General features: G+C 42.5%; 1 protein-coding gene across 1 annotated transcript in view; it reads right to left on the bottom strand.

Moving 5' to 3' along the window:
- LOC126252362 (uncharacterized) overlaps positions 1–27,436 on the bottom strand; it is a 168,582-nt gene that overhangs the window by 100,846 nt on the left and 40,300 nt on the right. The window contains exon 4 of the mRNA XM_049953254.1: positions 4,592–4,785. Coding sequence (XP_049809211.1) covers positions 4,592–4,785 — 194 coding nt within the window. The remainder of the gene's footprint in view (positions 1–4,591; positions 4,786–27,436) is intronic.

The following is a 27,436-nucleotide window of genomic DNA, read 5'->3' as shown; positions in this document are numbered from 1 at the left end:
GATTTTAATATAGAGCGCTACATGTCGTCACCAATATAAAAACCTAAACAGCCTACTTACACACTGATCTAAATATAAAATTTCATTACGGATCGTTGGGTTTTTAATGGATGTGTTCTTGCTTTAAGCAGAACATCCGGCCCGCTTTCTGTAGTTCGTAAATTTCTTTAGAAGTAAATCTAAGTCACTTTCGTAAACAGTATTAATCTGCACGCTCGGAGAGTAGTTTGGCATACATTTAAATGTCTATGTACAAAAGTCACTGAGATAAGAACTTTGTTTTATGTCTCTTTCAAGATATGACTCTGCAAATTTACGTTCGCTGTATTACTCATGTAATTATTCACGGACTATTTCTCAGATATCTTTCACATTCAGCCAGAAAGATTTATTTCTAGAATACAGGCCAACTGGCTGATCGTATCCAGGCGACGGTTTTATTAATAAGACTGTTGGTTACGTAAACCCATGAACGTACCCTTTACGGACAAACTCTGATAACACAGGTTCTGCTATGGTAAATGGTCTTTTACATTATGATGCGTTATTATGAAGCGTAATCGGCTATTATGAACATTGTATGCTATGATGAACTTAGATTTTCCGTCATTTCTGGAGATAACCGAAATTTGCGATGTAATCTTCTTATGAGTAATGTTTCAACTGAATTTCAGCTACAAATTATGTGATTCATATTTTGCAAGTATTCATATTATACACTGGAGCATTTGCTTACATTTTCTCTCTTTCGGAATTGGTAACCAATATAATGATAATGATTTTCTATATTTCTGAGGAATAATTTTGTGCTAGTAAAATTAGTTAACCTATATATTCCGTTTTACTTGTTTTACCAAAAAGGCCACGTATTTCAGATAATTGCCAACAGATCAGTTATCTAATTGTTCAAGAAAATTATTCATTCAGTGATTATTGTATATCAAAGACAGGCCTAAGTTTTCATAAATATTATTACAAGGTAGAAAAAGCCAAATGTTCTTGTTATATTTAGAAATTTTAAAAATTATGTTTTTCAATTATTTAAAGCAAAGTATGCTACTAAATTTATCTTAACAATTTTGTAAACTTCAAAAAATATGCCTCCGCTTAAACTATTCACATTGACAAACAGGAAATCAAAAAAGATTTAATCTGAATCATTACCGCATCTGAAACATTCGATAAAGCTGTGTTCTAATATGAAGAACAAATCGCGCGCCACTGTCGGCTCTCGATGTACAGTCGTTGTTGACGTAACGTCTACTATGTAACTTTTGCGGCGAGGTGCTTACGCTTTGTCTCACATGGTAATTGGGAACATGTACGTGAAAGTATTGCGTCTTGTGTTTATATGTGTGCTCTGCGAATTGTGGTTAACGAGAAAAAGGAGCAATTATAAAGAAGCTCTCTTCACTGAGCAAATTTTCTTTGCAAGTGCCAGCATTCTGACAAGAAGCATAAACGTGAAATAAATCAGTAAATATTGTCACCGAAGAAAAGCTTCTTTTCTATGGAGTAGTAATGCCTGGGCTCCTTTTTCACCTGTGGATAACAGAGGAAAAATTTGACATCTGGAACTATTATATGGATGAGATCAATATCATACTCGCATAATACCTTTATCATGAACCCTATGTAATGTCTACTTTTCCGATAATATGAGAAATGTACTGTAGTAGTAGTATCCACTGTTAGAACAGTGCATGTGTTAATTTCAAATCCGCAAAAGCGTTTACTCGAAAAAGTTGTAGGAAATGGAGATATTATAATATCCTTATTCAATTTTATTTGATCATTAAATGTGCCATCTTTGTAAGACGGTGCTGGTCGACTAGAATGTACTCCAAATGTCAATAAATCAAAATAGCAAAACGATAAACTTTAAAGTCCAAATGTAAGTAAGCAACAGTCTTGCACTTTTGATTATGTAGCCTCTGGATAGCAAAAATTTATTCCATATTAGATATCTCGATTCCGGCCTTAATAGAACCAAATTTTGGGAAACCTCTAAACACCCTTTCACGTTATGGCACGTAGGTAAGTCTTACCACAGTATAGCACTAACTCAAAGCACTCAAAAGGGCAGACCAATTTTGAAAGCCTAGTGATCCGTTACTACAGAATATCTAGACGAGATTGTTGGAGAGTGATTTAATTTGTGTAGCTACCTCTCGACATGTACCATACATGATGCCCTAAACTGCTGCTATCAGGCAAAAACAACAGGAGGTGAAGTATCCTTATCTGAACAAATTGTACAGAGCACACGTGGGTACTCATGGCTTATAAACATTTCGCTACGTGGCATCGCCTTCAGGAATAGTGATCGGCGAAACGTCCAGTTTTATCAACGTGGATAGCAGAGCAAGTGAGTGATGGCTCATGTCATTCGCGCAACGCTTAACAATTTTTCTTTTCTTTTTCTTTTTATTACTGATAACCTTTGCGTTTAGTGTCCGGAACAGTTGACCTTGTAAGTGCAGTCTAACGCGGATCAAGGTATTGTCATTGGTTCATTAAATTCCCACACTCGTGTTGTGCCTCGGATCACGATGAAATTTGATGAGCTCCCATGTTTCACCTATCCTGTTAAGGCACATCACTGAGAGGTACAGCAGGAGTCCTGACCACATTATTATCGCAACATCAAATGAATCCTATTTCATTACACAAGCTCACAAGGAAGGGAATCTCAGGAAAGAAAAATTTCCTTAATTGCATTATCCTGAATGTATACAGTTAGTATAATAAATTGTGTTTAATTCAGAACTGTTAAGCAAGGATTAAATACAACGCGAAATCATATCTGCTTGATAAATTATGGTACGTAAAAAAGAAGTATAGGTGGGTTTAGACAATCAAATAAAAAGACATGTTTTTAAATGAACAATTGTCTAGCTGGTACCATTAGGAGCATAGGCGTGCGGCGTATGCATGTTTGCGATAGGGTGTGTGTATTTGTGTACTCCATCTTGTCAAAGGATAACTCCGAAAGCTAGCATGTTTCCTTATTTTATGTGTGCCTAGCGACGACTCAATGTTTCTGCTTTCGGAGATGTAACACCAAAGCATTTAAACTCTAAACTGGGTCATTTCACCGCGAGAGGCCTCCAGTAGTTTTTCTGTCCTCCCCGTTCACGTTATTACTGGTTCAAAAACATCAGATACATTGAAACTGCACGTTTAGCTTACATGAATGTATCTCGGCGCTGCAGCTATAGACTAGCTACTAGGACATGTCGTTTGCATTCGTTACTGCGTTACAAGTATTCCACGAGAGTCAAAGTATCTTTTCGTTACTGGCTGAAAGGTTTTATTACTCGCTTGTTTTCCGCCCTGCATGCAGTTCGTGCTCGAGTGTAATTTTTGTTTTCCTCCAATTCGTTATCTTCAGCTTTTTCATTTACTTACTCGACTGCCTTCGTCCCCGCAGGTTCTGGCCGATTCGGTAGTTACCGTACTCCTATAATTTCACGTTCCCTCCGGAGCATGTCGTTACGGCAGTCGCAGTGTTTTCGTTCCCCGTGTGAAATTATTATACATGTCGGGAGGAGTCGGCAGTATTCCTAATGTTCCAATTCCTCTGTTTTACAAGTTGCATGTTTACGCAGTACGGCAAAACTGCTGCTTTTCGTGCAGTTTTTACAGAGTTTCAAGTGTCCAGAACACAGGTGGTGCCGTCCAGCGCGTCTCCGTGCCTGGCCAACGCAGACGCCGGCCCCCATACGGCAGACATTTGCGGTCTTCGTCTGCAGTGGACTGCGTGAGGCTTTATCAGCGTAAAGAAAGGAAAAAAATTGACCAGAAAAGATAACCCACGCAAAGGACACTTTCAAAAGCACGGTCTTACCCACAATTTGCTAGGTCACCAAAAATACGAGGGGCGTTCAGAAAGTAAGCTCCGATCGGTCGCGAAATGGAAACGACTATGAAAATCCGATAAAGCTTTGCACAGATGTGTTGGGTAGTGTCTCTAGTATAACCCCAGTTAGCATCACGTCGCTCTTCTCATTTCTGAGCTCGCAGTGAGTGCGTAAAGATGTCTAGAAAATAGTGTCTGCCGCCAAGTACGAGGGCCTGGTGAGAAACTTCGCCTGAAGCTATGCAGCTAACATTACATAACTGTCGTGCTGTTTCTTCTTCAAGACAATTCTCAGCCGCATTCTGCAGGGGCAATGAAGATGCTCCTGCATCGTTTTCAAATGGAAATGTGAGATTACCCACAATACAGTCCGCAATTGTCTCCCCCTGAGTTTCATCTCTGGTCACATGAACCGCTGTCTTTGAAGACAACATTTTGACACAGACAACGAGGTGTAGGCCAGCGTGGAGAATTGGCGGAAAGCACTGGCGGCTGCCTTCTATGATGAGGCTATTGAAAAGTTGGTACAACGCTATGACAAAAGTCTAAGTCAGAACGGCGACTACGTAGAGAAGTAGCTGAAAGGTGTAGCTAATTGTTACAAGTAAAACATTTCTGATGTTCACTGTGGTTTCAATTTGGCAATCAATCGGAGCTTACTTTCTGAACAGGCCTCGTAATTTATATGTAATGGCTATATCAGCAATGACCACATCAGTAACGGCTAACGAGTATTTTGTACGGTTGTGTGCCTTGGCGGGACGGGGTGAATACGGGTGGTTACGTGTACGGCGCTGCTTGCCCCACTGACCTAGGCTGGGCTCCCCGCCGGCGCCAGCGGCCGCGGCGGCGGTGGCCGCCTTCAGCTCCTCGTCGTAGCTGCGCTGGCGCGTCACGCGCGACTGCCGCCGCCCCCGCGCGCGCTGCCGCCTCCAAGCCTCCGCCTCCGACTCGTCCTCTGGCATGCCACTATCTGAAACGAAAGCAATTTTTTTAATATTTCACGCCTCCAGTAGGCACTAAGCGGTCGTCAACTACAAATTCGCCGTTCTAAACCCGAATTAAATTACTATGTTAGATAACGGAAGGTGGGGTAAAGTGACCAGAGCGGGAGACGTGGCCACTGCATATTTTTCCCCTTGAAAAGTGCTGCTGCCTGCCGAGAAATCTTCAGTTAAAATCTTCTGCTGCTTGACACTTACGCATTGGAGCTAGTTTCCGCCAATCATAGCGCTCAAGGTCACGCTTGAACTGTTCACCGTTACTAAACTGTCAGCTCACTATACGGCTTTCTTTCTTAACGTATTTGGGACACGAATTCTGGGTCTTACTTTTTTATTTCCCATTTAATAAAACATGTAAATCACACAAAAAACAACCCAGACACACACAACGAGGCTAATAAATACACACCTTTCAACGCAATACTAACAAAACAGCACTGGATCCTTTCGCATAAGACGACATTCAGCGTCAGATGTGCAGCGATTATCATCACAGAAATCGTAAGACATTGGATGGGACCGATTTTTGGAGGGAGTAAATCAATTTTGGGAGTGGCTCTGCATAGTTGTAAAACAACATGAAAGAAAACAGTGTTCTACGCTGCCAAGCAGTAGCGTAGCATAGTGGTAAAATACCTTTCTCGTGTGTAGAACGTCGTGGGTTCGAAACTCCTCAGGTCCCTCGCAACTTTTTATTTCTAAGTGTTATCAAAATGACTTTGATTACTATTTCTATTCAATTAGTTGCTTTGTTTCTTTATTTCTAATACTTTGTCGCACCATTTTTATAATCACACTGACTTATTTATTTGCTCGTAATTTTTCTTCCAATAATTCTTTTCAGTTTGGAATCTGCCTTTGTCGCCAATAAACTGTATCCTAGTGCAAACGGAGACTGCTCATCGGCTCGTAACGAGGCAACTCGTGTTCGCAGTATGACGATAGTTTCATGTATCTAATAAAACAGAGAAATTACAGTTTGCTTATAGCCATGAAACCTAAATTTTTTCTGTCTTCGGTTCGCTCATAGAGTTTAGCGTTAATCGGCGTGTACATAGAGAGCATGGTTCATAATTGTGCTGAAGATTGTTGATCGTCGTTTTCTCTCATACGTCGCACATTACGAGGTTGTAGTTAGGCTAGAACATGAGTTTAAATTCAGGGCAACAAAACGTGTCGTCTGTCGCAGTTCAGCCACCGCTTACCAGAATCAGCTGTCTGCGGAGCATCTCGCGTTTCCGTCACACCTCATGACGGCCGCTCCAAACACTCCTCCGCCTTACACGCTTTATGGAACAGCACTTGTCAAGTGACTCATCCTATTTGGGTAGCCAGCAGCCGGTGTAGCAACTCTGTAGAGGTAAGTGCAGATGGCAACTGACAAGTAATTTTATTAGGAGTATAGTTCTAATGTCCACCAAATTGTTGGCAGTGAGTTTTACAGGCGAAGTTTGTTCTGATATTCTTTAGTGATACCTTTTCTTTTAGTCGTCCGATTTAAGATAGGTCATTTATATTATCCATTTTACCTCAGTTATACGTAGGATAATACTTTTTACAATATCAGTTTTTGAATACCTCTGTTAGTTTACAAATGTAGTTCCTTGTCGTTTGTTTTGGTCTGATGGTTTCAATTGTGAACTACTAATGTAGGGCCGGCCGTTGTGGCCGAGCGGTTCTAGGTGCTTCAGTCTGGAACCACGCGACCGCTACGGTCGCAGGTTCGAATCCTGCCTCGGGCATGGATGTGTGTGATGTCCTCAGTTTAGTTATGTTTAAGTAGTTCTACGTTCTAGGGGACTGATGACCTCAGATGTTAAGTCCCATAGTGCTCAGAGCCATTTGAACCATTTTACTAATGCAAGCTTTGTGTCCGATGGGGAGAGGTGGCCACAGTACGAGTGAAGAAAAGTAGCCAAGAGTTTACACGAATAAGAATTCGGTATTTCTTGTATCTCTCATAGTACAAGAGATTAGAAAGATATCGAAGCCCATTTACATACAAATCTATTATCCTCATTCTTTCATGGCGATTTCGAATTAATTATACTATTGAAAACCGTCGCACTTCTGTCATATTTGGTCTGATGTAAGAATACGACTAGAAGCAGTGTGCTGCAATGCTTGGTATTGTGTCAGATATTTAGGTATCAGGATAGATAGAACATTTGTCCCATAAGCATACATACAGTAGAACATATGTCCAGACATCAGAACTTAGTGTCATACTAAAAGAAGTAGATTTAATATGTCCAAGCAGCAAGCTATTATGAATAACGAACACCTGGTGAAAATTCAATTTGCCTTGGAGTGATCTCTTTACTCCTCCTTCCCCTACTGAAAGAACATTTGACGGAATGGACATAAATTAGTCGGATGTATCTCAGCTCCTGGTCTTGTGTTTAGCTTTGCTAACTCTCGATCAGGGGCTGCCCATTTCGATTCTCGGCCAAGTCGGGGATTTCCTCCGCTCGGCGACTAGGTGTGGTGTTGTGTTGTGTTGTCCCCATCGTCATTTCATCATCATGGACCTGCAAACCACCGAAGTGGCCTCAGATATGAAGAATTGCACCAGGCGGCCGAGCACCCCAGAATGGGACTTGCGGCGAAATATGCCAAACGCAGCTTCCATTTTATATTTGTTAATGTATTCGGCGAAGGCGCAAGAAGGTCAGTGTTCTGACTAGCGCTATAACTAGCGTCATTTAGTGTGTTGGTGGAATATTTTTTTAGGTCATCATTATTCTGATTGGCTTCATACAGCCGTCACAGGTTCCCCTCCTGTTAACCCCATCATCTCAGAGTAGCACTTGCACCCATCATCTTGAACATTTGTTGGATATATTCCAATCTCAGTCTCTCCTTACACTTTCACTTCCTACAGTTCCCTCACGTAATTTATTCCTTGATATCTTAACTCATGTCTTTTTATCCACTACCTTCTTCTTGATAATGTTTCCCATATGTTATTCCCTTCACCGATTTTGTGACGAACCTCCTCATTCCTTTTCTCATTAGTCCATCTAATTTTCAGCGTCCTACTACAACACCACATCTCAAGCGCTTGAATTTTCTTCTTTTCTGGTTTTCTCACTGTACATATCGTGCAGTATATTCTCATAACTTACTTCCTCATATTAAATAAGATATTTGATACTAGCAGATTCCTGTTAGCCAGGAATGCGCTCTTTCCCTGTGCAAATCTGCTCTTTGTGTCCTCCTCGCTTAGACCCTCTTGAGTTGTTTTGCTTCCAGGGTAGCAAAATTCCTTCACTTCGTCTGCTTTATGATCCCCAATTTTGATATTCAGTTTATCCCACGTCTCATTTCTAATACCGCTCGTAGATTCCACTGTCATCGCTTTACTCTCAGACCTTAGTCAGTAGTCATTACCGTGTTCTTTCCGTTCAACAGATCGTGTAAATCTTCCTCGCTTTCGGTATGGGTAGCTATGTCTACAGCGAGCCTGAAGATTAGTATTCTTTTATCCTCAATTTCATTCCTACTCTTAACTCTATTTTTTTATTCTGTCATTGTCCATTCCATGTGTATATTGAAAGGTAATGGAGAAAAACTGCAAATCTGTCTTACACCTCTTTCGAGTCCTTCGTTCTTGGTTTTTCAATCATATTTTCCCTCTCGTTTCTTCTAAATACTGTATATTACTCGTCTTACCTTTCAGCTTACACCAGTTTCCCTAATAATAATAAGTGAAAATTCTCTTGAATGAAGAACTGAAGCTCCCGTACTCCTCACTCCCGATGTACAATTACTTAACGACCTTATAGAGACCTTGTGAAACATGTCCGTCGCTTCGTTTCATATAACTTGACTAAAAATGTCACTTGCGCGTCGAGTTTCTTTTGTCATTATCGGGTCAGCCACGCAAAATTTTTATCCTGGCCAGACTGCACTAAAACCTCTGGAGAGAACATGGACCGCACTAGGTGCTTTATTTCATTTTTAGATATTGGTGCTATTTTTTAATTTCCTTTATCCAGTGTTCCACGAGTGGTTATCGTTGAATGATCGTGTGGGTGTTCGAAAAGTAACAGGGCATGAAGACAAAGAAGGTAACAGGCCGTAAGAGGAGGAAGAAAGTTGGATGGGAGTTTCAAATACATCGAATCTTCCCCCTCTACTTTTAGAGAGAAGGACCGTTCCATATTCAGTGTGGTTTTAGAAAAGATAGAGAAGGAAACAAGCCGTGAGAAAGATAGGAAAAGCGAAGCCATAAGTCAGATAATGGTTGGTCACTTCAAAGCCAAAGAATATCTCCTCGTCTCCCCTACTATTTTTTCTTTTTTGAAGGGAAGATAAATCATGTTAGCAGATACGACAGAGGAGACAAGCCTAGATAAGGTAGTCAAAGTTTCAACTGGTGGAAGAAATCCTGGTTGGCCACTTTTCAATATAACGTACCCCTCATCCCAACTTTTCAGGACAAAAGAGTTTTTTCGTTAGCAGTGGTGTTTTAGAATCACTTCTGGAAGAACTGGGTAAGTTATCGAACGTGGTCGTAAGAACATTTCTGTTAGGCCTTGAAAGAAAGTTATCAAAAATGGTTCAAATGGCTCTGAGCACTATGGGACTCAACTGCTGTGGTCATCAGTCCCCTAGAACTTAGAACTAATTAAACCTAACTAACCTAAGGACATCACACACAGGATTCGAACCTGCGACCGTAGCAGCAGCGCGGCTCCGGACTGGAGCGCCTAGAACCGCACGACCACCGCGGCCGGCGAAAGTTATCAGTATGTGTTAGTTTTGTGATTTGTCGTTTTCAGTTGCGTTTACTTCACCTCAGTTCTGACAGGAACTTGTATTGTGTTACAACGTTTCACAGTCATTTTTGAATTTAATATGAGTTTCATAGACTTTCTACTCCGATTTAGGTAGTGCTACTTCCCTGTTTCCATGTGTATCTATGGGGAATGCTAGAGAGTAATGTTTTTCTTTGTCATAAACGATTACCTCAGTTTCATTACAATCAGAGCATCTCTGAAACTTAAGCTATAGCGTGCTACGGGACCACTCACAGTTATTGTACTGTTCTGATTGTGATTGTAAAAAAAAAAAAAAAAAAAAAAAATGTGTGTTCAACCAGTCGGCCTTGCCTTGAGGAATAAAAGACTGTCATTGAAAGTCATTGAAACGTCTCACCATTTATACTATAAGAGATCCCGAGCATTCCTGAGACTTTCTAAACATCACAACTTGAATACCGATACTAAGCAAGGGATGGAGAATCCTTTCAGTGTTGAATCACGTCGGACTTAATTTATGTGCAACGTTTCAGAACACTATATGCGCTACTCCAAGTCACTTTGCAACACCTGCTCACTAATAAGTCGATATTCCGTTGTGCGACTTTAGAGTACTTTTTACTGGACCGTTATTAACTTGTTCCGTCGTTACCAATGAAGCAACGGGAAAGGGAGCTGACATGAGTGATGACAGTACAAGCACAGAGTGATAACGAGCAACTGGGTACTTCCACGTGGCTACCTTCAACCAAAATAATAAACAGAGATCCATTAAGCGACTTGCACTCGTAAGCAGCAGTACAATCATCAATACTGCGCAAATTACGACTTAATACATACACTCTGTCTGCGCTATATCTTATTTCTTCTGCCCCACAAATATTTTCGGCATTACTTTACTTTGGGAGTTTCCAATGGCGCATTCAACTTTAAAGTTCGTTACCTCATCAGTGTAGATAAGGTCTCCTTCTCTTGCAGTTTTGATTAGAAGTTTTCTTCTGTAACTTGTCTGATTGTGGCCCGTATATGTAAAGGGAAAGTTCCGTCTACGCAAACTGGAGGAGCGAAAGTTAGCCAATAAAGTACTAAAGTAGACTCTTATCTCCGACAGTGGAACTTCACATCCACGAAAGGAATCTGAGAGCATTATCTGCAACATCAGAGCTCAAAATGAAAACATTCATAAGATGTACAACCAAAATATTTCATCTAGGGATAGTATTGTCAAATGTCTTGGTGCAACGAAACGTACGTGGATTTGGATTACAGTGTTAATCCCATGATAAAAATGGCCCCATTCCGTAAGCAACACATATTTTACTGTTACCTGATCGACGGATTTCCATAACGTAGCGGGCGTGGTTCATTATCGTAGTTTCAGTTGCAGCTTGTCGCATAAAAAGTGCTGTGAATGGTTCCTTTTTGGCATCCTGTGAGCTGTTCTGTATTTCGCGAATAGAAGTGTGCGCATAGTTCAAGCTTACATCCGTAGACTCGTGGAATTTTTCGAGTGCTATTTCCTAAGTCCAGTATTACTACGACAGAAACGACAAGAAGCTGATGACGAAATAGTGAGTCAGTGGCGAAGTCTTCAATTCTAAGATTAGCCATAACAGTCCTTTTCAAACTCCATAAGGGGTTGCAAACTATTTTGTGGCTTTCAGAGCGGACACGTGTCAGTCTTAAACCTTGTTATTCTATACTTAAACATGCTAAAAACTAAAACTTAACTCCGTCCGAACAGGCCTTGGAAGTCCCAACGATACCAACCGGCCGCCGTGTCATCCTCAGCCGCAGGCTTCACCTGGCTATGGATATGGAGGGGCATGTGGTCAGTACACCGCTCTCCCGGCCGTATGTCAATTTACGAGACCGGAGCCACTACTTCTCAATCAAGTAGCTCCTCAGTTTGCCTCACAAGAGCTGAGTGCACCCCGCTTGCCAACAGCTTACGGCAGTCCGGATGGTCACCCATCCAAGTGATAGCCCAGCCCGACAGTGCTTAACTTCTGTGACCTGACGGGAACCGGTGTTACCACTGAGGCAAGGCCGTTGGCGGCATTACATCCAACTGAGAAAATAATAATTAAGTATTGCGACTGATTGCTTAAGAAGACTGTGGATGGTAAACTTGACCCTACGAAGTATTTTATGAGTGACGAAGTTTGTTTTCACCTTTATGACTATGTAAATATTCAGACAAATAGCTACTGATTCACAGAAAACAGTAACATTACGCATCAAGTTCCTCTTTACGGGAAAAAAATGGAGTTTATCTTGCGGTTCCTGGTATTCAAACTATCGGGCCGATGTTTGATGAAACCAGTGTTATTAGAGACGCTTAACACTAAATTTTCGATAATTTCTACCCTCAGTTAAATGAACTTTTACATCTAAGTGGCTGTAAATCTACATACATACTCCGCAAATGCATGGCAAAGGGTACATCGGACCACCTTCACAATAATTCTCCGTTATTCCAAACTCGAACAGCGTGCGGAAATAACGAACACCTATATCTTTCTGTGCGAGCTTAGCTTGCCCTAACTTTATTGTGATGGTCGTTTCTCTCTGTGTAGGTCGGCGTCAGAAAAATATTTTCTGATTCGGAGGAGAAAGTTGGTGATTGAAATTTCATGAGAAGATTCCGCCGCAACGGAAAACGCTTTTGTTTTGATTATGGCCACCCCTATTTGCTAGAAGCGGCAGAATGTTCGTCAGGAAGTATGCGTACGAATGCCCATTTAGAAAATCTGAGATGAAGTAAGCTCCCACAGTGTAATTTCGTATGATGCCGCACCATACACTTACGCTCCATGGCATTTGTTGTTGCACCTGACGAAGCAACGTTGCTTCATAGGTAAAGAGTACACGCTGGGAGAAGGTAAGGTCGTCTCCCAGTTGCTGAAGGCCAAACTGACAAAATTCTGTACAACGTTCGAAATCACATCCGTCGAGTGCCTGATGGAAATTCTGTCGATGCAAGATGCGAGTGGCACTCGTCCGGCTGAGTCCACATACCTTGACAATATGTATCGCACCACTGTGCGTATTCATTAGCGTCGTAGCCAGATCGGATTCTTCGTGTTCTGACAGCTTCAGTCTTCTTTCTTGTCCTCTTTTTGACATTCAAGCAGCCCGCCTGGCGCGCCGGGCATTGGCGATATAGCTCTATAACGCTTTACTGTTTATACATGAAGTGTGAAACTCTCTATCTCTCCCAGCAACTACGGAAAGCGTGGGTTTGTCTCCATACACAAACAAATTCCCCAGCAACGACTCAACAGTACTGTCGCATGGTGGTAGCAGTCACCGTCATGGCGGTGCTGTCGCTGCTGGATCAGTGCTTTACTGTTCCTGATAATACATATCGATAAAACGAATATCGCGCTAGACTAATTTTCGGCCTATCGATAGGGCACGTGAAATTCCGATTTAATAATAGCTTTGTTAACAACAGCAAACACAACAATACTTTCTGTCGACACCTGTTTTGGCTGACTCCAGCTACGCACAGTAAAATCGAAATTGTGAATACCTGACGAAAGCCAGAGGATGTGCATGATATCTCTCTGGAGAGATACTTGGTATATACAAAAAGAAATAAAAAAATAAATAAATTAATTAATAAAATAAAATAAAATGGTTCAAATGGCTCTGAGCACTATGGGACTTAACATCTGAGGTCATCAGTCCCCTAGAACTTAGAACTACTTAAACCTAACAAACCTAAGGACATTACACACATCCATGCCCGAGGCAGGATTCGAACCTGCGACCGTAGCAGTCGCGCTGTTCCAGACTGAAGCGCCTAGAGCCGGTCGGCCCTTTGCTTAGTCTGCATGACCTGGGTTTGAATCCATATGCTGAACGAGACGGTTCGTCGTGTCATTTGATGTTTATACATATTCTCAACTAGCTGCTAATGAATAACCGGCCTGCTGGTATATGCAGTATACGATTTTATTCATAGCTTTTAGTTATGGCCCTGTGACGTGGCAGGGTGTACATAATCTGCAACGTTCATGCGCAATGTGTGTTGTCTATCATTCAGTCATCTGCTTTGCATGAAAAGCAATAGATTCTGCCAAATTAAACGTACTGATTAGATTCTAAAACAGCTTTCTCCGCTTAGAGAAATACCTTATTTTGCTGAAAATCACTTTAAAATTTACTCGGTTGGGTAGTATGCTACACAGGTGGCTAGTATACACTGCTGGTTGTGTGAAAACTGTCGTGCCGAGGCTGGCGTCGCTCGGAAGTCTCAGCGAGAATTTTTCCATTACAAAAGTTGGTCCTAATGACAAAATCTATCACCTCTAGGCGTTTATCGCGAAGACTTAGAAACACCATGTATACTGGGTGTCCCTTGTAACAGTCGTCAGGCGCATTTTTTCTGGTGTTTCAGCAGATACACGCAGTTTCGTTTTTTCAGTGTACACTATGTGATCAAAAGTATAGGAACAACATACGTTTTTCATATTACGCGCATTGTGCTGCCACCTACAGCCAGGTACTCCATATCAGCGACCTCAGTAGTCATTAGACATCGTGAGAGAGCAGAATGGGGTGCTCTGCGGAACTCACGGACTTCGAATGTGGTCAGGTGATTGGGTGTCACTTGTGTCACACGTCTGTACGCGAGACTTCCACACTCCTAAACATCCATAGGTCCATTGTTTCCGATATGGTACTGTAGTGGAAACGTGAAAGGACACGTACAGCACAAAAGCGTACAGGCCGATCTCGTAGTTGACTGACAGAGACCGCCGACAGTTGCAGGGGGTCGTAATTTGTAATAGGCAGACGTCTATCCAGACCATCACACCTGAATTCCAAACCGCATCAGGATTCACTGCAATTACCATGATAGTTAGGCGGGAGGTGAGAAAACTTGGATTTCATGATCGAGCAGCTGCTCATAAGCCACACATCGCGCCAATAAATGCCAAACGACGCCTCGCTTGATGTAAGGAGCGTAAACATTGGACGATTGAACAGTGGAAAAACATTGTGTGGAGTGACGGATCACGGTACACAATGTGGCGATCCAACGGCAGGGCTTGGGTAAAGCGAATGCCCGGTGAACGTCATCCGCCTGCGTGTGTAGTGCCAACAGTGAAATCAGGAGGCGGTGGGTTATGGTGTGGTCATGTTTTTCATGCAGGGGGCTTGCACACCTTGTTGTTTTGCGTGGTACTATCACAGCACAGGCCTACATTGATGTTTTAAGCAACTTCTTGCCTCCCACTATTGAAGAGCAATTCAGGGTTGGCGATTGCATCTTTCAGCACGACCGAGCACCTGTTCATTAAGTACGGTCTGTGGTGGAATGGTTACACGACAATAACATCCCTGTAATGGACTGGCCTGCACAGAGTCCTGACCTGAATCCTATAGAACACATTTGGGATGTTTTGGAACGCCGACCTCGTGCCATGTCTCACCGACCGACAACGATACCTCTTCTCAGTGAAGCACTCCCTAAGAAACCTTCCAGCACCTGACTGAACGTATGCTTGCGAGAGTGGAAGCTGTCATCAGAGTTAAAGTTGGGCCAACATCATGTTAAGTTCCAACATTATCGATGGTGGGCGCCACGAACTTCGAAGTCATTTTCAGCCAGGTGTCCGGATAGTTTTCATCACATAATGTGTATCTGGAGCCAGCCCGCACAAACACTACTCATCACTTCTTTCATGCGAGCTGAGCGCCGACGGAAAGCGTCGGTTTATTTCCCGTTACAAACAAATTGATATTTAAAATGGAATATTACGTGTTCATTCGATAGAGAGATCAAAAATAAATCGGTATCTACTAACAGGAACTAAACTGACTGCTACATTAATGTAGCAACCCTCCTCAGTCGCTGTTGGAGCTCTTTTTATTCATATTCTGCTAATGATATCGACTTGTATATTTAACCCATTTGAACTGTCCCACAGTCGACCTTGCTCCACCTTCGATCGGTGTTCAATATCTCGCGTTAAACTACAGCTCAGATATTAGAGAAACTATGATGAGATTAGTCTGAAAAGCGCGCAATGTGGTTAAGAAAGTTTTCGGTAATTCATAATATTTGTTTTAAATTAAGCCCGTATTTATGATGCTGTGTTTCTGTGTGCTGTATTTAGAGTTCTCGGTTAGTTTGGGAACTAACTTGTCTAACTCCTTCTCTAGTTAAGTATCGTTTCTGGGTAAATTAAAAGCCAGGTCCTTAAATTAGCTAACTACTCCAAACTTTGATGTTATTAAGGCTCCAGTTATTTTATTTACATTGATTTGGTGTTATAAGTGCTTAATAGTTGTTGAGTTGCAGGTTATATTATAACTATGTGCAGAAATTATGTTGATGAAAGGCCGAAATAACAACCATAGAGGTGGTATGTGCAAGTGGTATCAGCTGATGGCCCAATAAGTGAAGCTCTTTTGGAAGTGAGGTGCTTGATTTTCACTTATTTTAAAAGGGGTTGGCCTATTTGCCAATGCATTTCTAATCTGTCAAGTAATTTTGTCTGTTGTTAAATGCGTATTTTTGTTTTCTTAAAGTTATTTTTTTGGAAATTTGTGATAAGGACTATGGGACAAAACTGCTGAGGTCATCGGCCCTAGGCTTACGCTCTACTTAATCTAACTTAAAGTAACTTATGCTATGGACAACACTCACACCCGTGCCCGAGGGAGGACTCGAACCTCCGACGGGGGCAGCCGCGCGAACCGGGACAAGACCCCTTCGACCGCACGGCTACCCCGCGCGGCTCTTAAAGTTGATTGAAAAGTTTACCTAAAGAAATTTTCAAATTGCTGCAAGCTTTGGAAGTTTTAAAGTGGATGTTTCAATGTGTTGCAAGGTAAATAATTTTTTTTGAGATTTCGTCTTATTGCGAGGTCGTGTGTAAAAATAAATGGTTTTGCAAACTAAAGGCTTTGCCTGGAATGCAACAGATGGCAGTATTTACTACGAGAGTCGTCCACAAAGTAAGTTCCGTTTGGTTATATAAAACAAACGTTTACAGATACAGAAAAAATATTTATTGTACAAAAATCTATAACTGTTAAGCTACTTTTGTACATAGCTTCCGAAATTTTGTCGGCACTTGTCATAGCATGGCACAAGTTTTTGTATGCCTTCTTCACAGAAGGTTGCCGCCTGTGTATTCAACCATGTGGCAACATGTTATTTCAGTTCCTCATCATCGTTGAAATGTTGACCATCAATGACAGAGGTCCGGGCTGTACGGAGGATGATCAAACGCTTCCCAGTGACATTCCCGTAAGACTTGTTTGGTCATATTCGCCGTGTGAGGTCGGGCATTATCGTGGGAAAAAAACAACACCTTTTGACAGTAATCCGCGGCGCTTGTTCTGTATTGTTCTCGCAGTAACCATGTGCATTGATTGTTTGGCCTCGTGGTAAGAAATCAATCAGCAAAATGCCTTTTCTGTCCCAGTAACCACAGACGGGCATCCACTTCGTTCTTCATCATGCACTTGATCACGTCCATCATTAACAGTCTGACCCATCTTCTAACCATTGAATCATTCATAGCATTTTGTCCGTAAACCTTGCAGATTTGCCGATGAATTTTCTTTGGTTAAACTTTCTTTGCATTTAGAAAAAGATATCACAGATCTGATTTCACACGCGGCGGCGTTTTCAATTGCGGCTGACATTATAAAGAAGCACTACAAAGCACACGTCGGCAGCAGCGATCTGAAAAAGGCGTACATGTTTTCTCCTTGAGTCAGAGTAACTGCCGCACATGCTCGGAACTGCGATCGTAACGCTGCCGTGGATACAAACAGAAACGGAACTTAGTTTGTGGACGACCCTCGTAAAAGAAGTAAGTTATTTTAAGCAGTGCTTATCATGTCTGCAAGTGGTGTATGTTAGTTACATAAGCTTGAAACTACGCATAGGATCCAAAATTAATTAATATTTGTCTAATTAAAACTGTGTGGAATAATTAAAATATATAATACTTTATTAAGTCTGGATCCAAACTGGCAGCAGAGTGTGGCTTAATTTGCAGTTTAATTACCAAAAAATTATTAGCAACGAAAGAAACTAGGCAGACTCAATCGACAAAATTTAAATATGAATAAAATGCGCATCAGTTGCTTGGTGCGCTACACTCTATCAATTTACATCTACATCTACATCTACATATACATTTATACTCAGCAAGCCACACAACGGTGTGTGGCGGAGGGCACTTTACGTGCCACTGTCATTACCTCCCTTTTCTGTTCCAGTCGCGTATGGTTCACGGGAAGAACGACTGTCTGAAAGCCTCCGTGCGCGCTCGAATCTCTCTAATTTTGCATTCGTGATATCCTCGGGAGTTATAAGTAGGGGGAAGCAATATATTCGATACGTCATCCAGAAATGCACCCTCTTGAAACCTGGCGAGCAAGCTACACCGCGATGCAGAGCGCCTCTCTTGCTGAGTCTGCCACTTGAGTTTGCTAAACATCTCCGTAACGCTATCACGGTTACCAAATAACCCTGTGACGAAACGCGCCGCTCTTCTTTGGATCTTCTCTAACTCTTCCGTCAACCCGATCTGGTACGGATCCCACACTGATGAGCAATACTCAAGTATAGGTCGAACGAGTGTTTTGTAAGCCACCTCCTTTGTTGATGGACTACATTTTCTAAGGACTCTCCCTATGAATCTCAACCTGCTACCCGCCTTACCAACAATTAATTTTATATGATCATTCCACTTCAAATCGTTCCGCACGCATACTCCCAGATATTTTACAGAAGTAACTGCTACCAGTGTTTGTTCCGCTATCATATAATCATACAATAAAGGATCCTTCTTTCCATGTATTCGCAATACATTACATTTGTCTATGTTAAGGGTCAGTTGCCACTCCCTGCACCAAGTGCCTATCCGCTGCAGATCTTCCTGCATTTCGCTGCAATTTTATAATGCTGCAACTTCTCTGTGTACTACAGCATCATCCGCGAAAAGCCGCATGGAACTTCCGACACTATCTACTAGGTCATTTATATATATTGTGAAAAGTAATGGTCCCATAACACTCCCCTGTGGCACGCCAGAGGTTACTTTGACGTCTGTAGACGTCTCTCCATTGAGAACAACATACTGTGTTCTGTTTGCTAAAAACTCTTCAATGCAGCCACACAGTTGGTCTGATATTCCGTAGGCTCTTACTTCGTTTATCAGACGACAGTGCGGAGCTATATCGAACGCCTTCCGGAAGTCAAGGAAACTAGCATCTACCTGGGAGCCTGTATCTAATATTTTCTGGGTCTCATGAACAAATAAAGCGAGTTCGATCTCACACGATCGCTGTTTCCGGAATCCATGTTGATTCCTACAGAGTAGATTCTGGGTTTCCAAAAATGACATGATACTCGAGCAAAAAACAGGTTCTAAAATTCTACAACAGATCGACGTCAGAGATATAGGTCTATAGTTTTGCGCATCTGCTCGACGACCCTTCTTGAAGACTGGGACTACCTGTGCTCTTTTCCAATCATTTGGAACCTTCCGTTCCTCTAGAGACTTGCGGTACACGGCTGTTAGAAGGGGGGCAAGTTCTTTCGCGTACTCTGTGTAGAATCGAATTGGTATCCCGTCAGGTCCAGTGGACTTTCCTCTGTTGAGTGATTCCAGTTGCTTTTCTATTCCTTGGACACTTATTTCGATGTCAGCCAGTTTTTCGTTTGTGCGAGGATTTAGAGAAGGAACTGCAGTGCGGTCTCCCTCTGTGAAACAGATTTGGAAAAAGGTGTTTAGTATTTCAGCTTTACGCGTGTCATCCTCTGTTTCAATGCCATCATCATCCCGGAGTGTCTGGATATGCTGTTTCGAGCCACTTACTGATTTAACGTAAGACCAGAACTTCCTAGGATTTTCTGTCACGTCGGTACATAGAATTTTACTTTCGAATTCACTGAACGCTTCACGCGTAGCCCTCCTTACGCTAACTTTGACATCGTCTAGCTTCCGTTTGTCTGAGAGGTTTTGGCAGCGTTTAAACTTGGAGTGAAGCTCTCTTTGCTTTCGCAGTAGTTTCCTAACTTTGTTGTTGTACCACGCTGCGTTTTTCCCGTCCCTCACAGTTTTACTCGGCACGTACCTGTCTAAAACGCATTTTACGATTGCCTTGAACTTTTTCCATAAACACTCAACATTGTCAGTGTCGGAACAGAAATTTTCGTTTTGATCTGTTAGGTAGTCTGAAATCTGCCTTCTATTACTCTTGCTAAACAGATAAACCTTCCTCCCTTTTTTATATTCCTATTAACTTCCATATTCAGGGATGCTGCAACGGCCTTATGATCACTGAGTCCCTGTTCTCCACTTAGAGAGTCGAAAAGTTGGGGTCTGTTTGTTATCAGTAGGTCCAAGATGTTATCTGCACGAGTCTGTCCCTACCACCCGTCCTAAACATCTGAGTGTCCCAGTCTATATCTGGTAAATTGAAATCTCCACTTAAGACTATAACATGCTGTGAATTGTATTCCAGATTTTCTCTCAGTTGTTCTGCCACTAATGCTTCTGAGACGGGAGGTCGGTAAAAGGAGCCAATTATTAACCTAGCTCGGTTGTTGAGTGTAACCTCCACCCATAATAATTCACAGGAACTATCCACTTCTACTTCACTACAGGATAAACTACTACAAACAGCGACAGACACGCCACCACCGGTTGCATGCAATCTATCCTTTCTAAACACCGTCTGTGCCTTTGTAAAAATTTCGCCACAATTTATCTCTGGCTTCAGCCAGCTTTCCGTACCTATAACGATTTCAGCTTCGGTGCTTTCTATCAGCACTTGACGTTCCGGTACTTTACCAGTGCAGCTTCGACAGTTTACAATTACAATACCGATTGTTGCTTGGTCCCTGCATGTCCTGACTTTGCCCCGCACCCTTTGTGGCTGTTGCCCTTTCTGTACTTGCCCGAGGCCATCTAACCTAAAAAAGCGCCCAGTCCACGCCACACAGCCCCTGCTACCCGTGTAGCCGCTTGCAGCGTGTAGTGGACTACTAACCTATCAAGCGGAACCCAAAACCCCACCACCATATGGCGCAAGTCGAGGAATCTGCAGCCCACACGGTCGCAGAACCGTCTCAACCTCTGATTCAGACCCTCCACTCGGCTCTGTACCAAAGGTCCGCAGTCAGTGCTGTCGACGATGCTGCAGATGGTGAGCTCTGCTTTCATCCCGCTAGCGAGACTGGCAGTCTTCACCAAATCAGATAGCCGCCGGAAGCCAGAGAGGATTTCCTCCGATCCATAGCGACACACATCATTGGTGCCGACATGAGCGACCACCTGCAGATGGGTGCACCCTGTACCCTTCATAGCATCCGGAAGGACCCTTTCCACATCTGGAATGATTCCCCCCGGTATGCACACGGAGTGCACATTGGTTTTCTTCCCCTCTCTTGCTGCCATTTCCCTAAGGGTCCCCATTACGCTCCTGACGTTGGAGCTCCCAACTACCAGTAAGCCCACCCTCTGCGACCGCCCGGATCTTGCAGACTGAGGGGCAACCTCTGGAACAGGACAAGCAGCCATGTCAGGCCGAAGATCAGTATCAGCCTGAAAACGGTTCGTCAGACAAACTGGAGAGGCCTTCCGTTCAGCTTTCCGGAATGTCTTTCGCCCCCTGCCACACCTTGAGACGACCTCCCACTCTACCACAGGTGAGGGATCAGCCTCAATGCGGGCAGTATCCCGGGCAACCACAGTCGTAGTCCGATCAGGGGATGCGTGGAACGAGCTGGCCGTCCCCGACAAACCCCCATCCGGACCCCCACAGTGATGCCCATTGGCAACAGCCTCAAGCTCTGTGACCGAAGCCAACACTGCCAGAAGCTGGGAGCGAAGGGATGCCAACTCAGCCTGCGTCCGAACACAGCAGTTGCAGTCCCAATCCATGCTAAAAGCTGTTGTGCAAAGAACGTCTGAACTAATCTACAGAGAGCACAAACAAATCGACACAAAATTTAAACGGTTATTAAAATACAACATTGCCTAGTAAATGCAGTAATGCTGCTACTTGCGCACTGCTGACACACTGCTCGGTGGCGGAAGGAGACTACGCGATTTTACGCTATTCAGGTACTAAAACGCGATGCTACAACTCTCAAATACTATAATACGCCAGGAATTTATGAATTAAACAATGCAAGTACCAAAAACACGCAAAGAAATTAAGAATTAAACTATGTAACAAATAAGTGAGCTAGGAGTATACGACTTTCTGCCGGCAGCTGCTTATCCAACGGCGGCAGGGAGGCCTTTCCATCAGTTCACTACATGGGCACTGGAGCTAAATCTATGTCTGGTATCCAGTGCGAAGAAACTTCACACAGGTCTGCTTTAGTACAAATTTTTTAGAATAGGATAAGTGCTTACCAAATGTAAAACTTGCGCTGCATTCTTTGTCAATAATGCTGTAATAAAATTCTCATATACATTAGTCGCACTAAAAGACCCATCTGAGAATGAGAACATTGTACACAATACGACCAACAAATTGCTACACAAGCTGCCTACGGAATGGTGCCTTGAATGCGAATAAACAGCACTGCTTTGTTGCAAGTGCAGTCAACTCGTGGAACTGATCCAGACCAACACATGCAGACACTGCAGCACTACATACTCCATTCATCTTGGCAGGATCCATCTGGCATACTGAGTCACCCACCCACTCTTGACACAATACACAGAGGCTTTCATGTGGATAGCTGCGCTATGGCTTCCTCTTTATCTACGCAAGGAAGCATTGCAGACGCTCTCTCTCTCTCTGTCTCTTTCTCTCGCCATCATGCGCACCTTTTTAAGACTGCATGTGCTAGAGTTTCTGTAATAACAGTGAGATATCGAACACTGATCAAAGCTGGAGCAACGTCGACCGGACCACAGACTTAATTACCCGCTCCCTTTAAACCACATCAAGGGCAGAGGGAACGTTCTAAGTAACAGGAGAATTTTCCCCAAGCTGGTTACCAGATCCCAGTTTTAAACGGCTAATATTGGCTCTCATTTTTCGCTTCATGCTGCAGTCTTGGATAATGCAGCTCACTGGAGATAACACCCTTATCATAACACAGGGGCCCACAATTCTGGAGTGCATATTCTTGTAATTTTTGCACTACCCTTACTTTGAGCCCAAAAATTCTTCACTATAGTTTCCACGAGAGTCCCTTGTCGTAATTTACGAAAATAATGCTTTAAACAAGACGCTTTGAATAAGCTGTTCATGAACAGAACTGTTCAGTGTAACAATTTGTCCGACCGCCCTTCCTATTAATTACGAAGCATGTTCTGGTCATACTATTTTCAGCTGCTATTGATATTACCTTGTACTCCTCTAGCCAGATGTCCTTATCTTCTTCGCATTTTAATTATATGACCCACATTTCGTGTAGACGGATCCATGCTCCGACTCGTAAAACTCTCATTGGTTTTCAATCCTTGGCTCATGGTTACCTTCCAATTGGCTGGCTCCTTCGAGAGATCTGAATAGGGTACTGACATGGAATCTTAATGGAAGATCATCATGAATCTTTTTGAATTACAGTCCTCACATTATGTGCCTGAAATTCAGTGGCTTCCATTGCCATCTGTAAGCTCATGCTGTTGATCATTGCTCTTTCTTCAGATTTTTAGTAGAGTTTCCCACTCGAGAGACAAATGGGTTCCACGAAACACTCTCCGTTCCTTCGCTCTCTTTGTCTAGCCGTTGACAAAGCGAGGGTGACGCTTTGTGCTGAAATTCCTCGGGTGCTATTGTTGAAGATTTTTACTCAATATTTAAGCAGTGGCCTGGGACACAGGACTTTTAAAACGCTATCCATAAGTGAAGGAGTGGCACAGCAAAAAATTAGCTGGTTATATTTCACAGTTAATTTTTGACACTTCTGTGAAGTGTCCGCCGATATGAAACTTCATGGCGGGTGAAAATGGGGTGCTACACCGGGACACGAGTCTCTAACTGTTCCCTGCCCTTACCGACTGAACTATCCAGACATGAGTTCCGATATATCTGATTCACTTGGTCATTCCCATGGATATAAATGTACTATCAAGCTCAAAAGTATCCGAATGACCTAAATTAGATTTCACCTGAGTTTCAAGCATCCCACATAACGTAACTCTCTTGCAGGTCCTCTAATCTCGTTTCGCTACAGACATTTGACTATCCAAATGTTTAATATAAGTTTCCACTAGAAAACACTGTTCTGTATGATAATAGCACCAGGTGTAAATTAATACCACGATACAACAGATATTGGAAAAACCTGAGAGGGTCCTTAACGCTTGTAAACTCAAAATTGTTACAGGAAGTGACATTTGTATTTACCACTGTCATTAGTACCTGATAAAAATAATGACTGTAGCTCTAATACATCAGTCATTCTTGTGTTCTTGTTTTCTAAAACTCTAAAGATTTCCCAGCCATATGTTAACTGCTGTTCAGTTCTGCATAGACTGATTAATGAACTAATCACTTACAAAAACCATGATTAACAGCGTCAAGCGCCCTATCGAAACCTCAACGAAGTCTCACTAGTAATTTCATTATATTCACGGTTGCACTTGGATCTGTGTGGAGTTCGAAACCCACCTACCGTGCTTGTTATCTAACATAAAGTGACATTAAAAGTGAAAGTTATTCATATGTCGTGAGACTCCACCACAATACTAATCGTCACTGCTGACTAACCAAGAAGGGATGTGATGTAATACATTCCTAGCCGCTATCTGTTAGCAAACCTGAACTACAAAATAATGACGAGAACTTTTGTATTGGACCAGGCAACTACCCAGAACCTGTATCCCTGTTAAGCAACCACAAAAGATGTTAAATATGGTTTAATTCCAGAGTAACAAACTTGAAGTGATGTAATGCATGTGTTGGATAGTGATTCGAACACAGCGCCTGACCAGGTTGGTTTTTAAGCACAGACAAAGGCCATATATCGAAATTTTCTCAGCAGTCGCAAGATGTTTGAAATTGAAGTTACGAGAGAAACGAATAGTTACTCCCCTCCCGGGATTCGAACCCAATATCAATCGCCGTTGTTTTCAAGGCACGACTGGACATTAAATATATTTTTCTTTCACTAAAAGCGAGATGTGCGGATGTCTGAACTGGAAATGACATAACGAAGAGTACTGTGAAGACTGGAAATCAAACCCCGCACATGTCGTTTCTGACTACACAAGAAGACACGTTATCTATCGAAATTTTTTTTAGTAGTAACTAGAAGCGGCATATTTGAACTTTAAATGGTGTGACGAAAAGATCTATGTCTCTCTGTGAGTCGAAACCGTCATATACTGTTACCGACGTGAATGAAGAGATGTTCAAAATCAAAGCAAATTTCCGTCAACAGTCGGGTGTGCTCATGCTAAAGCCTGAAAAGACATTATGAAAATTTTTGTGGTGGACTAGGATTCGAACTCTGACACGCACTTTAAGTGGAGAATTTGAGGAGTCTGGAACCTTGAGGAAACAAGGAGTTGTTGGCACTATGTGACCACGAAGGGATCAAATCCCGTGAAACCAGAACCAATGTATTCAACATCTCAAGGTGAAATAATAAATAGAGTAAATGATGTGTGACCTTGCGTTATATCCTTCAGCTAAAATCAAAATGCTGGTCTTAGAAACGTTACCAATGACAGACTTTCTACATGCTTCCATCTATGCCTCTGTCATGGCCCAACCTAACCTGTCGTCGATAGCGGATGGACATCAAGCTTAATGTGAATTTGAAACTACTATGGAATCATGTGTTCTTCATTTGGTATAATCAGGGGTATATAGGATCTACTTCTGCCTATTAAAAACCTCTTCTGCTGAAGTGACATCAAACTCTGACTCTACGTATGCTAACCTAGTATCAAGCCCCGGAACATCTGTCTGAGTCATGATTTGTCGTAACCCTGGTGCGCCAGACTGGATGAGAATTCTGGCTTCCATGAGGGAGCAGTGCATGGAAATAAGGTATTAACGAAAATTCTCTTAGCTACAAGGAAATATGTTATTTGGTAAATTGTAATTTTTTAGAAGATGGAATCCCTTGTCCATTCACAAAACATCTCTAACGGCGTCTCTTACTTAATTCACCTGGAGGGGAAATGTTAGTATTCAGCACACTTTCATTAGATAAGGAAAATTCATTTCTGCTTGTATGCCGGATGAAGCTTTCTATAAGTAATGTAGTGCGATGAAGGTTGATGACAGTTTAGATAGGCTAGCGTTGCGACAATGGGGTTCAATAGCCGATCTTTTGTTGGCGTGCACAGATACGTACGTAACACTTATCTACCTTGCGTACATTTTCCGCAAGTGTCTGGCCTAAGTTTCTACGTCTTCACAAGGTGTACCATCCATACAACTATCAGCCAGTGCACAAGGTTACCACGAGAAACTGCTGTAGTGTCTCTTTAGGTGACGCGTACAATCTTTCTGTAGGTGTCAAAAGCCATGAAAGAGCGATGTGCACATGTACAGAAGGCGGTAGTATCACGTGCACAAGATATAAAAGGGCAGTGCATTGGCGGAGCTATCATTTTACTGAAGTAGTTCATGTCAAATGGTTTTCGACGTGATTGTGGCCGTGTAATGGGAATTAACAGACTTTGAACGCAGAAGGTAGTTGGAACTAGATGCACGAGACCCTCCATTTCGGACATCGTTAGGGAACGCAATATTCCGAGATCTACAGTGTCAAGATTGAGCAGTGATTATCACATTTCAGGAATTATCTGTCACCATGGACAACGCAGTGGTTGACGGCCTTCACTTAACGATCGAGAGCAGCGGCGTTTGCGTAGAAATGTTTGTGGAGAAGCAATACTGCGTGAAATAACCGCAAAAATCAAAGTGGTACGTACGAAGAGCGTATCCGCTGGAATAGTGCTGCGAAATTTGGCGTTAATGGGATATGGAAGCAGACGACCCCCACGAGTTTTTCTGCTAACTACACGACATTGCCTGCAGTGCCTCTCCTAGGCTCGTGATCATAGCAATTGGAAAACCGTGTCCTAGTCAGATGAGCCCCTATTTCAGCTGGTTAGAGCTGATGGTAGGGTTCGAAAGTGGCGCAGACTCCTTGAAACCATGGACTCAAGTTGTCAACATGCACTGTGCAAGCGGATGGTGGCTCCATAATGGTGTGGACTATGTTTATATAGGATTGAACCGACAATTAGCAAGAAGTGGTTGTATTTGACTACTTGGAGACCATTTGCAGCCATTCATGGAATTCATGTTCTCAAACAATTATGGAATTTTTATGGATGACAATGCTCCATACTTCCGGGCAACGATTGTTCGTGAATGGTTTGAAGAACATTTTGGACAATTCGAGTAACTGATTTGGCCACTCAGATCACCCGACGTGAATCCCATCGAATATTTTTGGGACAAAATCGAGAAGTCAGTTCGTGCACAAGCCCTGCACGGGCAACACTTTCTCAATTATGGACTGCTATACACGCAGCATTGCTCAATATGTCTGCAGGGGACTTTCAACGACTTGTTGAGTCCATGCCACGACGAGCTGCTGCACTACGACCTTCAACAGGAACTCCGACACGATGTTAGAGAGTATCCCATGACTTGTGTTGTTTATGTGTACTTGTTCACAGAGTGGTAAGTGGTGTACAGTGTTTGATGTTATCATGGTATAAGATGAAAAACTTTCTAGGCGAATAGGGAGGACACTTTACGTCTTACTTATCCGCTCAGGATCTTATTTTCGAGTAGTTACAGATCACTGACGTGTGAATAAT

The sequence above is a fragment of the Schistocerca nitens genome, chromosome 4, assembly GCF_023898315.1.
Source record: "Schistocerca nitens isolate TAMUIC-IGC-003100 chromosome 4, iqSchNite1.1, whole genome shotgun sequence".
In the NCBI taxonomy this organism is placed as follows: Eukaryota; Metazoa; Arthropoda; class Insecta; order Orthoptera; family Acrididae; genus Schistocerca; species Schistocerca nitens.
The sequence above is the reverse complement of the archived record's forward strand: the minus strand, read 5'-3'. Positions and strand labels throughout refer to the sequence as shown.